The sequence below is a fragment of the Micromys minutus genome (assembly GCF_963924665.1).
Source record: "Micromys minutus genome assembly, chromosome: 12".
Taxonomy (NCBI): domain Eukaryota; kingdom Metazoa; phylum Chordata; class Mammalia; order Rodentia; family Muridae; genus Micromys; species Micromys minutus.
In genome coordinates, this window is record NC_137981.1 from 987,074 (window position 1) to 1,002,016 (window position 14,943).

Below are 14,943 nucleotides of genomic sequence, written 5' to 3' on the forward strand. Positions count from 1 at the left end.
ACACACACACACAGAGAGAGAGAGAGAGAGAGAGAGAGAGAGAGAGAGAGACAGACAGACAGACAGACAGACAGAGAGAAACAGAGATAGAAAAAGAGACAGAGACATAGAGACAGAGACACAGAGAGACAGAGAGACAGCCAGACATAGGACTCTAAAGCAGCTGATTTAAGGTGATGATATGTTTTATTTATTCTAAATAGTAAAGTAAATAAATTTATATACTTTACTCCAGCAGCACATATACAATTTTATACATAGATATTTTGGTTTCTGATTCCTAATGTAAACTGTTTTATAATATTCCTGAGCAATATAGGCCATGTCTATATTTTATCTCCAATTTTCTATAAACAAATATTAATTGACAAAGTTTGTTTACTAATGCTTATTAATAGTTTTGTCAACTTATACAAGAAAAACTTCTTTTAAATTACCAAGCTCATAAATGTGTTCAGAGGAAAACAAAATAGAAATAGGGACATGAAAGGCTTTACTAGAAAATTCTCTAAGAATACGTTCTACCATATTTACAGACAGACCTAGCAAGGTAACCAGAGTTTTGACCCATAAAAGCAACGTGAAATGGGGAATGAGGTCACTTCAGATTAGCTTGTCAGCCAGCCTCTCTGGTCTCTCACACTGACTGGTCTATGAGTGTAGTGCCATTTCCACAGTGGCCTCAGCTGTAAACAGAGCTTGGAGAACACCAGATCAAATGAAATCACCCCTTTAAAAGGTCCCTTAATGTATGCCACAATCTCATGGAATCAGTATTGTTACCTTCAAACACAGAGGTGCATGTAAAAAGGCGTTTTTAAAAATGAAAGATCCCTTTCCTCTGGACAAGAAACTCTGCCTTTCAATCTTCTCACGCATCAAAGCCCCAGTTTCCAAAAGGCTTTCATGTGTGGTGATGGTCTGACAAAGATCAGAGAGATTTCATTCCATTCAGAGGCTGAATCTGTACGTCAGCAATGCTAAGTGAACTCCTTTACAGTATATGTTCCCCTGGCCAAGAAATTTCCACTGACTTTTCCTGTCTGCACTGTATTTAAAATCACTCCATGTAATACTGAATATCAGTTTTATTAATTTAAAAAACGTCCATCAAGTACATAAAATAAAAATTTCCTGTTAAAGGGGAAAGCCAAATCTTTTTTTTTTCTTTTAAATGCTGAAAAACACACTCAATTTCTAACATACCAATAGTTGTAAGCAGTGGTTTTACAGTTGTTTACTTAAAGCCAATGACAGATTGCATACATCATACATTTTACAAGGATTATGTCATCTGAGAAGTGGGATGAGGCCCCAACAATCAGTCCTCCTCGCTGCTCAGAAAACTCGGGATGAGTTCAGTCCATGGTTCCAGTCACAGCCTTAGTGCATCTTTAACTTCCCTTCCATCCATAAAACTGGGTTAATAATATCCATCTATACCCCAAAGGATCATCTGTATGAATTGGCTTTACCATTTAACAAAGATTATTGATCACATACTGTTCACAAGACTTGCTAAAGTTTTTCTAATATATAAATATTAGGAATAATATGTGGCCTCTTAGAATGTGCAATATGAGAAGAAAATTCACAAAAGAGAAGGCCAAGTGTTCCACGGCAGCATTTAACCATAGCTGCTTGAGGGGATGTGGTGATCAGTGAAGGTAGGTGTTCAAGAAACAATCCAGGAACCGAGCTTGGAAGAAGCAGGAATTGGCCAGGTGAAGGGTAGGGGCCAGGAAAGAGGGAATCAGACTGTAGGAAAGTAGTCCATCTTATAATGGAGGAGGGATGACCATGGGGAAGGCTATAACAGCAGGAACAACCTCAAAATGTTCTGTCAGCTAGTATAAGACGCTGAAGAGGGAAAGGAACAGATCTGAAATGCAATCAAGTGGAGTCTTGAAGACTGTGAAAAAGACACGGGCCAATCTAAAAGCCACTCATTGACGAAATTCTTCAATACAGATTGACTTTACTGCATACCAACAAGACAAAAGAGTTGCTTTCTGAAAATAGTTGGAAAATTGAGGAAACCTCCTCCCACTGCACATTGTCATCAGTGCTGTTCATGGGAAGAGGGCAGGACAGGGAACGGAGCTGGGCTGGCACAGTGTGCAGCATAGGTGTGGAGAGATGCCATCCTGGTAAAGCTTGAGAAAGAGGAGACTGCTGGATTTCAAAACAGCAACACAACTTGAAGGGGTGGAACACAGGCCAGAGAAAGCAATGAGAGAGAAAGCCAGAGAGTTAAGAGGGAACTAGACAGTTTATATTCCCATGGAGAAATTATGTTTAAGAAATAGGACAGTTTTCAGGAGAGGAATAACATGATTCACACATCACTTCTAATGAAGAGTTCCTCTCTGGGTAAGTTGATGACAGATAGTAGAGAGCCCCCGTAGAGAGCACCTGCAATAATCCACGCCTGAGAGAGTGGGTGAGCAGCACCAAGGGGTAAGAAGCAGTTCCAATCTTTTTGCCAGTACCAACAATATCACCTTAATAGAGTCAATGAGAGAATAAAGAAAAATAGAAGCTGATTTGATGAGGAATTTTGGTCTCCTCAGTTGAGAAGACAATGCTATTTGCTAACTTAAATGAGGCAGTCTAGGTGGGGAGAGGGATTCTGAGCAGCCTTAGCTGGGAGCTGCACTTTATCCAATACTCTCAGGCAGTCTAAGAACATAGGCCAATAAATACCTAGTGTGCAAGACTGGAGTTTAAATGGAAATGGCATTTAAAGTCCAGGATCCTGGAGCTGATAACCAGGGAGAGCATACAGCCACAGAGCTAAGTAGGAAGGAGGGTTTGAGGTACTACCAAGTAGGTACCAGCTCTCTCAGATGCTCCCAGAGGTGTAGGTGAGCTGAGAGCCTGCCCCTAGTTAGGGAACATGGAGGACTAGTCACTCTGCTAAGAACGTTTCATACAATGGTGAGGTCACAGTCACTTAAGGATTTTAAATGGAGCAAGACATCATTTAAAAAGAATAGTGAAGTGGCAGTAGGAGGCCTGGGGAGCCACATGAAACTCAGGCTGTAGGGACACAGATGGCCGGACACACACTATTTGATTCAAATGATTCAGCGGGGAAACCAATTACTCTGAACGTGACTCTCGGATACAGAGTCTCTGGTGGATATTTATGTGTGATGGTGATGCTTCTCACATGGGCAACTCCATATAACACAGTCCATGCTGAAGGGTGGCAGTGATTTATCTAACTGGTGAATGATACACTAAAGTGTCATTACAAAGGGCAGATGCTTACAATTAGAAATTAGAAACAGAATTGTAAAAGTTTCTTATTGTGGCAAACTCAATAAACTTATTAAACAGCAATTGTATGTCATCATGGAGTTAGGGGTTACAAAGAAGACAGTTCATAACCTGGAGAACTTTACAATGCAATAATCAGTATTACATGGTACTTCATTTGATAGGTGCTTTTATTTGCCTAACAGGCACATAAGCTTGGGTTCAATTCCTAGCGATACAACACTAAGCATACTAAAATGAATATCTACTGAGCACCTTCTGGGCACAAGGCACTGTGAGAAGACACGCTGTTGGTACCTGACTCATAATTTTAATTCCCATTATAAACTATACTGATCCTTGGCTTTCTATACCATTTCAAGCACTGGGAACATACAACCAACTAGGAACTATGAGAAAGTCATGATTTACTTATGACAGCAAATTAATTTTAAAAATTCTAAACAGAATTATTTTTCAAGCTCAGTTTCTTATATTAGTTTATAAAGAAACCACAGGGCTACAGGGAAGGCTCAATAGATAGACATTGCTTGCCCATCTGATGACCTGGGTTTCATTTCCAGAACCCACATGATGGAAGGAGAGAAATGATTCCCCTAAGTTGTCCTCTGACGTCCGTATACAACAAGGTGCAAGCATATATTCACACAGCGATAAACAAATGTACTAACAACTTAACAACTTAGAAACACAATGGATTTATTTGTTTAGGATTTATTTATTCAGGATTCAAAAACAATTTAATTCAGAAAGACTACTATTTAGAAGTGGTCAAACTTACATAATTTCATTTTGAACTTTCTTATAAGTAATACTGTCAGAAACACAAAAGAACTACTGAATGCCAAGTTTGCAGAAAGTGTATGTTTTTTCTTAAAATAGGAATACATAATGATAATTGAACTTAATTTAGATGTTAACTGAAAGCCATGTCTCCTCTATTCAAGACATGCCTTCTCATTTCACTTTAACCATAACAATCTCACACAGAGGCCATTTCATACAAGCAAAAATAACTGTGAACTTCTCTTATCAAAACTTGCAAAGAGCTGGCGTGAAAGGCGTTGGTGCCAGGGAGCCCGTGCAGACTCGAATCTGTCATGGTGCTGCGCATGCTCTGGGAAAGCCAGATGAACTTTTAATTGCAGGGCATTGTGTAAGAAACACATTAGAAGATTCTTCTGTTTCTTCTAATTAAAAGCCATCATCGTTACATTTAAAGAGGTAATTATAATACATTTAACCAGATTTCAGAGGAAATTAAGGGGGAAAACAGCCAAAAAACCTGAACAAGAATACAAAGGGGAAAAGGTGTCTGTATTTAGTTGCTTCGGAGAAGTGAGAACTCTTCTCAGAGCCAAAGAGAAGGCTGCTAGGCCAGAGTGTTGCCATCAGCACCAGGACCACAGATGCAGAGGCACTACAAGGCAGCTGGATTTTCTTTACAAGCCCAACAATAAGGGCAAAAAAGACTCGCCTGCTTCAAACAGCCAAGTTCCTACAATGTACCTGTTCCATAAAGTCGACATACTGAGGTGGGTGAACTGCACCTCTCTGTCGTAAGGAAACAAAGCTGCAGTTGTAGACATGCATTTGACTTGTTTCAGGTCACTTTACTCACAGATACAAATGTATATGAAAATGAAAACCAGCAGCGGCAAAGCACCTGCTGTCAATCACACACTGACTGGGAACTATGAGGAAGCTCTATTTACTTATGGCAGTCAATTTAAAAATCCTAACGATAATCATCTGTTCTTACTCAAGGTCTGTTTCTTATATTGGTTTATAAAGAAACACTGGCATTACTCTTTCAGTCATCTTCCATCTGTGATTTGCATGGCTCAATTCCCATCTTAGAAATTTAGGATGTATAGTACCTGAAATGGTACATAACGCCTAGAATCTGTACAGTTTACAATCAAGTATGAACAGCACATCTTCCCACAGTGCTTGGGGTGTGGAAGGAACGTAACAGATGTCCCTTTTCATGGGTTTTGGGTTTTGTTTCCAGGGATTGAACCAGAGAGCCTACAGGTAAGTGCTCTATCACCAAGCTTTACCTGCAGTCCCTCAATAAATGTTCTTAATGAATGAAGGTTCGGTAAATGGTAAACGTGAAAGAGAACTGCCTATTAACCTCTACCAAATATTAAAGGTCTACATGTAGCTGGTAGGACAAGGTTCATGAGAAATCTGGTTATATTAATACATTATATTACTCAAGTTGCATCTCTTTAATGAAAGGCTAATCTGGTGACAAGGCCTAAAATTCCAACCGACTCACTGCCAGCAACTGCAACCTTTCAGTCAGCTCTCATGGTTCTGTCTGCTGTAAGACCATTTTGCTAATTTTCACACTGGAATCAATGAATTACTGGAGCTATCTTAAATAATATTCATATCTGTACTTATTAGATAGTAGTATTCCTAAAGGTTTATCAATTACTTTTACTAATAATGTATTATATAAATTATTTTTATCATTTTTTGTTCTTTAAAAATATAAAGTCTTCGTAATTTACATAAATTCTTAAGTTCATGTCAAAATTTTGCCTTAACCACCTGATTTTCTAATAAGAACCCAATGTTAGCCTCAATAAATATTATTATAAGTGGCTACTCAAAAAATCTCCCAGGTCTTAAAATAGTTCTGAATTTCAACAAGATAGTGGGAAGGATTTGTTCTAAAGTGCATGGCATAGAGTATATTTCCACATTAAAATTAGCACGTGACTCCACACCAGCAGCTGCCACAGAAGTCCTATAAGCATGTCTGCTTCTAAGACACAAAATGCAGCTCCCCCAAACAGAAAAGTGCAAGAGCAGAAGTCTTACTCACGAATTTGCTTATTCTCCTTTGGTAACTGGATTTTGTTGGTTTGGCTGCTGCCTTCCAGGACAAATACAAAACTTTTAACTTCCTTATCAAACTCCTGTGGAACAAAACGAAAACAGCAGTAATTGAAGCATATGTTATTTGGCTTCTTCTACAAAACTGGAAATGCAAATCAATAGGAAATTGTCAGCCTCAGTGTCTCTCTCTCTCTCCATATATATGTGTGTGTGTGTGTGTGTGTGTGTGTGTGTGTGTGTGTGTGTGTGTGTACATATATATACATATATATCTTTCTCTCCTAAGAGATTTAAAAATAGACACAAACACTGATGATGCTTTTTTCCTGAGACTTGCTGTGGATGAAACACAAAACCACACTAACCGCATGGCTAATTTTTTATTGTGTGAAAACATCATTCCAAATGAAAAAAAAAAAAAAAAAAAACAAGTTCTCCAACTTCAAAGGATTCCAAAGCCATGAATCTGGTTTGGCGTAGAGCTGGTTCTTGAATCTTGTGCACATCTCCATCTGGGTGCAAGGCTGATCGCCACCCCATGCCACAGCAGAAGAAAGTAGCTAACCCGCGCTGTGATCACACATGTTCTCTGCTTTCAGGACAACCTCATATGGAATTAATTATGTATTATGCACATCTCCTGTGACTGAAGTAGATTTTCAACCAAAAGTTATCAAAAAAGATAAGGAAGGACACTTTTTACTCATTACAGGGAAAGTTTATCAGGAGGAACTCTCAATCCTAAACATATATACTCCAAATACATGAGCACCCATACTCATAAAAGAAACCCTACTAAAGCTCAAAACATACATTTTACCCCACACAATGATAGTAGAGACTTCAACACCACACTCTCACCGATGAACAGATCATAGAAACAGAAACTGAACAGAGACACAGTGAAACTAGCAGAACGTATGTACCAACTGTAATTAACAGACATCTATAGAACATTTCATTCTAAAACAAAAGAATAAATCTTATTCTCAGCGCCTCACTGTATCTTCTCTAAAATTGATAAGCCTGAATTGATATAAGAAGATTGAAATACCCCTATACATCCTATCAGATCATCATGGACCAAGGCTGGTTTTTAATAACAACAAAGACGACAAAAGCCCACATACACATGGAAACTGAACAATGCTCTATTCAACAACAGCATGGTCTAAGAAGAAATAAAGAAAGAAATTAAGGATTTTCTAGAATTTAATGAAAATGAAAACACAATATACCCAAGCCTATGGGATACAATGAACGCAGTACTAAGAAGAAAACTCATAGCTCTGAGTAACTCCAAAAAGAAACTGGAGAGCATATACTAACAACTTGATCGCACAGCTGAAAGCTTTAGAACAAAAAGAAGCAGATACACCCAAGAGGAGTAGACATCAGGAAATAATCAAACTCAGAGCCGAAATCAACCAAGTAGAAACAAAAAGAACCATACAATGAATCAACAAAACCAGGAGCTGGTTCTTTGAGAAAATTAACAAGATCAATAAACCCTTAGCCAAACTAACTAGAGGGCACAGAGAGAGTATCCAAATTAACAAAATCAGAAATGAAAGGGGAGACATAAGGACAGAAACTGAGGAAATTGAAGAAATCAAGCATCCTACTACAAAAGCCTATACTCAAAAAACTGAAAAATCTGGTAGAAATGGATGAATTTCTAGAACGATACCAGATACCAAAGTTAAATCAGGACCAGAAAAACCATCTAAACAATCCCATAATACCTAAAGAAATAGAAACAGTTATCAAAAGCCTCCCAATCAAAAATAGCCCAGGACTAGATGGGTTCAGTGCAGAATTCTATCAGACATTTATTGATGACCTAATACCAATACTCTCCAAACTATTCCACAAAATAGAGTCAGATGGAACACTTCCTAACTCATTCTTCCAAGCCACATAACTCTAGGATGTGGAGAAAGAGGAACACTCCTCCATTGTTGGTAGGGTTGTAAGCTGGTACAACCACTCTAAAAATCAGTCTGGTGGTTCCTCAGAAAATTGGACATAGTACTACCTGAAGACCCACTTATTCCACTTCTGGGCATATACCCCAAAGAAGTTCCAACATACAATAAGGACACATGCTCCACATGTTCACAGCAGCCTTATTTATAATAGCCAGAATGTGGAAAGAACCCAGATGTTCTTCAGTAGATGAATGGATACAGAAATTGTGGTACATTTACACAAAGAAGTACTACTCAGTCTTAGAAACAATGACTTTATGAAATTCCTAGGAAAATGAATGTATCTAGAGAATATCATCCTGAGTGAGGCAACACAGTCACAAAAGAACAGACATAATATGCAGTCACTGATAATTGGATACTAGCCCCAGAAATCTCTGAATACCCAAGAAACAACTCACAGATCACATGAAGCTCAAAAAAAGAAAGGCCAAAAAGTGGAAACCTCAGTCCTTCTTAGAAAAAAACCCAGTAAGTATATAACACCCTCTCAGAGTGGGGTACACTTAGACCTTACATCATTAATAATTCAAGAGCTAAGAAAATAGCCTTGTGGTAATTTTTGGTATTCAAAATCATTATGTTTAATCTTTACACACCCAGAAAACTTTGCCCATTTCCATGTTACGTTTTGTTTTACATGTACTTTATGCTCATTGTAACTAGTAAAATTTCAATGCATACTTATCTAACCTTAAAAAAATTCAAGTACTGGCAAAAATATATTCATATAGTTTTATGCCAAAATGCTTTTAAAAATCTCTACATGTATCTCTGTTTTTTTAAAAATCAAGTTGTGGTGAAAAAATGGGAAAGAAAGCAGGCTGAACAAGCCAGGGGAAAGCAAGTCAGTAAGTGACATCCCTCCATGGCCTCTGCATCAGCTCCTGCTCCCTGACCTGCCTGAGTTCCAGTCCTGGCTTCCTTTGGTAATAAACAGCAATGTTGAAGTGTAAGCTGAATAAACCCTCCCCCACCCCTAAAGAAGAAAAAAAGAATTCTGTAATAAATAAGTCCATGTAGTGTCTATACTGTATTTGTAATAAACATACATGTGCCAAGTGTATTATTAATTATACTTATGTACATTTTGGGCCTGTATTTAAGTTTTATCACCAGTTTACTCAAACTTTCAACATAGCCACAAAATACTTATATGCTGGTTTGTACCTAACTCTTTGAACCTAATCACTTCCTATTGGCACCAGCAGCTCTCTCAGTTCCTGTTGAAAGGATTTTTTGGACTAGACCCTCTGACTGAAATGATCTTTTGCCCCACTCTCCTTTGATGCCTGGTTGACTCTTAGCACTTGTGTTAGTTATCCTGGGCAGCTGAGATGACCTATCCATCATAAACCACTGAAAGCCAAGCAGTATTTATCTTACAGTCACAGTTTCCAAGGTTTCAATCCACAGTTTCTTGGGTCCATGAGCCTGGCAAAATATTAAAGTGGCGGCATCAATGGTGAAAGAGCTTCTTCATGGCAGACAGAGCAGGGTAAGGATGGAAACCTAGGGTCAAGGATAACCTTCAGATGCCCTGCCCCAATGATCTACTTCCTAGATCTTGACCCCACCTCCCAAAGTTTTTACAAGTTCTTCAAATAGTACCAGGTTGGGACCAAGTATTCAAACGTAGGAGCCCGTGGGGTACGTTTATTTATATTTAAACCACAACAGAGCCCAGCACCATTTACCTGGGAAAGGCTCCCCTGACTTCCCTGTGCCTGTTCACTGAATGGCCCTTCTCCCTCATTCACAGAACCAACTCAACAGTTTTCATCCTTGTCTGCTCGTGCCTTCATGTTTCCACCTATCAGAGGTGGCTACCTATCTCACTAAGTTATTTACCATATAGAACACTGTGTAATGTGTTTAATGTTATGCTTAACAAATATCAAGCAGGGGTAGCTTTAAGTTTCATCAATAGGTATTTTTATTCTTCCTTTGAAGGCATTCATCTCTTGCTTCTAAACAAGATGAAAGGATATGGACAGAGGCAGGATTTTAGGTATAGCTGCCTCAGGCAGGATTGGCTTCCACCTGATTTCGAAAGGAAGTGAGGGGTGTCTGTTTCTGGTGAATGGGAAGGGCATGCGCTGGGATGGGGTGGAAAATAGGCAGCTTGGTGGTTAGAAAGCAAAGATAACAAGAAAAGCTCATATTGACAAGAACGCAGCAGGATAATTTCCTGGATTGCTGGGGCAGGATTTATAGTTCTGTCTATATGAAAAGCCGTAGGTATTTTTCTCCCAAAGTATTGAGACACCCAGACGCAAGGAAAAGCTCGACTAAGGATTTGACAAGGACTGGCTAGGTCAGCGTAATTATAGGATAAAGCAAAAGCACTCAAGGTATTCACTGGAAAAGGACTGATACATGTTAGTTTCCGCAATGGAGAGAAAGAAAGCAACTAAACCAGACAAGAGGGGAGACAGAAGAATATGTGACCTGAAGGTCCCAATCAGACTGAGGAACAAACACAGGAAGACCTGAACAAGTGACCTTAAGAATCAAAGACTGGGGTCAGAGAAGGACGTGTGTGTGTGTCTCACTTGGTAGTTTCAGAGGTCCTGCTGTTTGTGATAATGCAGTGAAGGCTGTTAAGGAGGGTGTTAGCGATGATGAAATCAGGAAAACAAGAGGCCCAGGGTTATCAAAGTCAGCTAAAATGGTGAAGCAGGACCCAGAAGACACAGAGCAGTTATACATCACGTAGCAGTCTTAACCAGCTAAGGAGGGAAGAACACAAAAGCCTTTGAGGGTGAAGGGACGAGAAAATCAGTTCTGATATCTGACCAAGGTCTCTTTGTGCTATAACCTTCCCAGGATCCGACTCTTAATTCCTAATACTTACTTTCCAAATCACAGATGGACTGCCCAAGATCTTCCACTTCGCTCCAGGATTTTTCCCCTGAGCACTAAAAATTTCAACAAATGCACCTCCCTAGAAAATAAGAATGAGAAAAGCAGAGTGAAAGACAATGCTATGGGAGAAACTGGATCCACCCCAGGAGTCTAAAACCCGTGCGCCAGCTGTCTGCCAGTTAACAGATGTGGGAAAACATTACCCCTGGTTTTACGCCTACTTCAAACCTTGGCGGTACATATGCCACAACCGTTGTGGTTTTGGTCACCTTAGTAGTGAATTATAGGGAATCCACTTTTAAAACATGATAAGCATCAGTTGAGCCACAGAAACATTACAGATGGGGCTCACTGACCTGACGTGCATAGAACAGATCAGATCTGCAGAGTATTCCAAAAGTTCCAGACCAAAGGGTTCAACCTCAGTTTGTGAACTAAGCCAACAAATTCTTCTTATCGTGTGTGACTGTATGCAGTCATGCTGACTGGGGCTCAATCAATACTTTAACTTTCTGACTTAATGAGTTACTTATTGCCTTCATTTCTCCACCTGTCAGACGCTAGCAAACATATCAAGGATGACGCCTGGTATACGGCAAAGACTTAATAGTGCCATTGAGGAGTATTCAGTAAAGGGGAAACAGCTCACATTCTTACTAAGGCCCAGGAAGGTAAATGGTCTGGGGCAAACGGAGGGGCTCTTACTGAAGCTCTGCCATGCCATTGAAACAAGACTGGAGACGAATAGGAAGAAGAAAGAGGATCTTCTACAGAGTGCTTGTTACCTACCATGAACTCAGGACCACAGAGGCAGACTAACGTAAAAATGCTGAAGAGATTACCAACTGCCCATATACTCCACTCATAAAAATGGGGGAATCAAACGATTACCCCCAAGGAAGAATTTATTGGAAAATTTGCGAAGCTGAGATGAAGACTAAATATGGCTTGAATTACAAGGAGCACATGAAAAAAGCCAGTTTTTGTTTGTGGAAACTACTTTTTCCCTTGTGCACATGTTTTTGCCTCTGACATCCAGACAATTTCTTCCTTATTATGTGTATATGCTACTGCTTCTAAGGGCACCCCACTTTTGCTCTAAGTTTTAAGCTTGTGCCAGCTGGGTTTATAACCCACCCCCTCCACACTTCTTCTCCTATGTTTTCCAAACTGCCCACAGTAGGCATCTGTTATTTCATAACTTTATGCTCCATCTGCATGAAGAAGTGAGATTAAACGAAATTTATTTTAAACCATAGAATACATTTCTAAAACGAGGCAAAAGAACTGCACACAGTGCGTCAAGGACAAGTAACCAACAGGTTGGGCACTGACAATACTCTTAGTAGCAAGTGAAAATTATTTCAGTGAGTACAGAAGACCTGGTGCAGGAAGCCATCCGTGGGACACGGCGACTGACCTCTTAGTTGTTTTATAAAGCAGACTATCTAGCCCCCTCTACACATCTACATTCTCGAGATTTAGAAGGAGGGTCAGGAAATCTGTATTTCTGTGAGTACTCTCCAACTAATCCTGATGGATCCCCCACACCCCCCAGCTGGAGAGTCACAAACAGCAAAGAGAACACAGCACATGTGCTTACTTTAATTCTGGGTTTAAAAGGATTCATTCTGGAACTCATTCATTCACTTTTCTATTTAGCCCTGGGATACCAGATGGCATCAACAGCGAAAACCCCAGGTGTTCTACTCAAAATTCTGATTCTGGCTGTGTGGGGTAGAAGAGGGTCATGGCCTGATCTGTAATCAGAACCACTGATTCTGCACTGGAAAGCACTGAGCTGGAGCTTGCACACCTCAAGGTCACGACGACTTATCCAACTAATTATTTTTCATCCCTGGAGTGGACGCTTCACACCCAGAACGCGGGCCAGCTCACCCCGGAGGAGGAAACCAGACAGTGCGGAAGCCCTTTTGGGTTACCTGGTACTCATTTTTGAACATTCCCGCAGAGGGCCCTGGGTTTGGCAGGCAGAGAGTTTGCCGGCTGGAGATGGGCGGCAGAGCCGGCTCTGGGCCCCGCTGGCTCGGGCTCGCCTCGGTACCTCGCGCCTGCAGTCAGCTGAGCCTCCAGCCGCCCACCAGCGCCATTGTGGCCCCCGCCCGGGGCGCCGCGGCAGGGGATGGCACAGCGGCCTGCGGGCTCCGCTGGCTTTGTGACTGAGTGTAACCTACGAGACCGCCCTGCAGCCACCTCCGGGGACAAACCGACCGCGCCCGCGGGAACCGCACAGCCCGCTCCGGGACTTTGCTGCTGCGCCCATTGGCTCCCGGGAGGCGCCTGCGCACTGAGCCCTTCAGCGTGCTTTTCCTCTGGCAAGGCTGAGCCGTTGCCCGGGCAACCGAGGGGCTTGTCCACCTGTAACAGCTTGTAACTCATTTTCCAAAAAGGCGTAGGGTTGTCTAGCCCAGGGTCTAACTCGGATCTTAAATCTTCACACCCACACCGGCTCTAAGTATTGTAAATTCTGGTACCTGCGGTTTGGTCAGGTGGTCTTTGGTTTCTATCCTCTCATTCTTGGGTTCTTTGAAAAATAACAAAATGTTAGTTTACGAAGGGCTAGCAAAGGCAGGTGTTTATTCTAGGTAACTGAACCCTTTCAAAGGCTAAAGCTTCTTTAATCAAAGTAAGGTACACTGAGGTGAGTGCTCCAGATACCATACTAGTCTAGCTGTGAAACAGGATGTCCTACCTGCATCCTGGTTACACGTTCTGGGAATGAGAAAATAATCCCGACTTGGGCTAATGCGGTGAACACAGACAGGGAACAGCACCAGAAGAGAGTTTAAGTTTGTTGTGGATATTTTAAGACGTTACCAAGTAGCTTGAGAGTTAAAGAAACCTATTCTCTTGTAGTTCAAAAAGTTGGAAATTAAAAAAAAAAAAAGGAAGGAAGGAGTCAGCGGGCCTGCACTCCGCCTGGAGGCCTGAGGAGAATCCTTTTGATAATTGTCTTCCTTCCGCTACAGCTCACCAATCCTGTCGCCCTCCCTCTCCCCAGTGTGTGGATTTGGTAGTGTCTAATGAGAAATCATGTGAAGACAGCAAAGCCTTTATTCGTTCTTTTTTCCGTTGCTGTCACAAAATACAACTGATAAAAGCAACTCTAGGAAGGAGAGTAATCCTATATGGCAAGTGTAATTAACCTGTAAGTCCCACCTCCCCAGGGACCAGGTAACCTCTTGGAATGCTGGGAGTTGTGGTTCTTTAAATACAAGAACAGCTTCGTGGAAAAGTAAGGCGACCTATATAGGTTGATCTTTATAAACCTTTGCAACACCTGTCTCAGGACCACTCACTAGGGAAATTCCAGGTATTGGTCCTGACTAAAATCCATCTTAAACAGAATTGAATATCTTGGCCCAAAATGGTGGACTTGGTTTTTCTGCAGCAAATCTCCGGATTAACACAAGAAAGGCATGGTGACAGAAACATGAGGTTTTGTTGCATCCATAGTCAGAACACAGAGATGAACACTAGTTCAGATCCTTCTCAGTTTTAGTTAGTCTAGGATCCTGACCACTGGGGTGGTGCCACCCGTGTTCACGATGTATCTTTCTTAGTGAACCTCTCTGGAAACGCCTTCAGAGACATGCCCCTCAGAGAGTATCCCTCTACTGCTTTTAAGTCCACCTTTTAGTTTGACTAACCACCTCCCTTTGACTGCTCCATAGTTAGAGCGCACTCCTATTTCATAGATTTTTATATGCTAAGTATTGAGAATTATTAAATTGAGGGAGGGGTTAAGTTTTATGCAACAGTAAATAACCACCACATTCTCTTTGCCCCACTATGTAAATATTCTATCCAAATTCTTCTTAAATCGACTCATCTAGCCTTCATTGTTCTCTACTCTGATTGACCTTTGCATGGATTGGTCATTTTTGCTTCCCCAAGCTATGAATGATAACACCCTCTGTCT

At 40.9% G+C, this 14,943-nt stretch overlaps 1 protein-coding gene across 1 annotated transcript in view; it reads right to left on the reverse strand.

Annotated features, from left to right (window-relative positions):
* Nucleotides 1-12,964, reverse strand: part of CFAP20DC (CFAP20 domain containing) — a gene marked incomplete at both ends in the record, with an annotated part of 221,166 nt that extends 208,202 nt beyond the window's left edge. The window contains 3 exons of the mRNA XM_080926402.1: nucleotides 6,128-6,221; nucleotides 10,990-11,079; nucleotides 12,944-12,964. Of these exons, the coding sequence (XP_080782528.1) occupies nucleotides 6,128-6,221; nucleotides 10,990-11,079; nucleotides 12,944-12,964 (205 nt within the window). The remainder of the gene's footprint in view (nucleotides 1-6,127; nucleotides 6,222-10,989; nucleotides 11,080-12,943) is intronic.
* Between the last annotated feature and the right edge of the window lie 1,979 nt (nucleotides 12,965-14,943).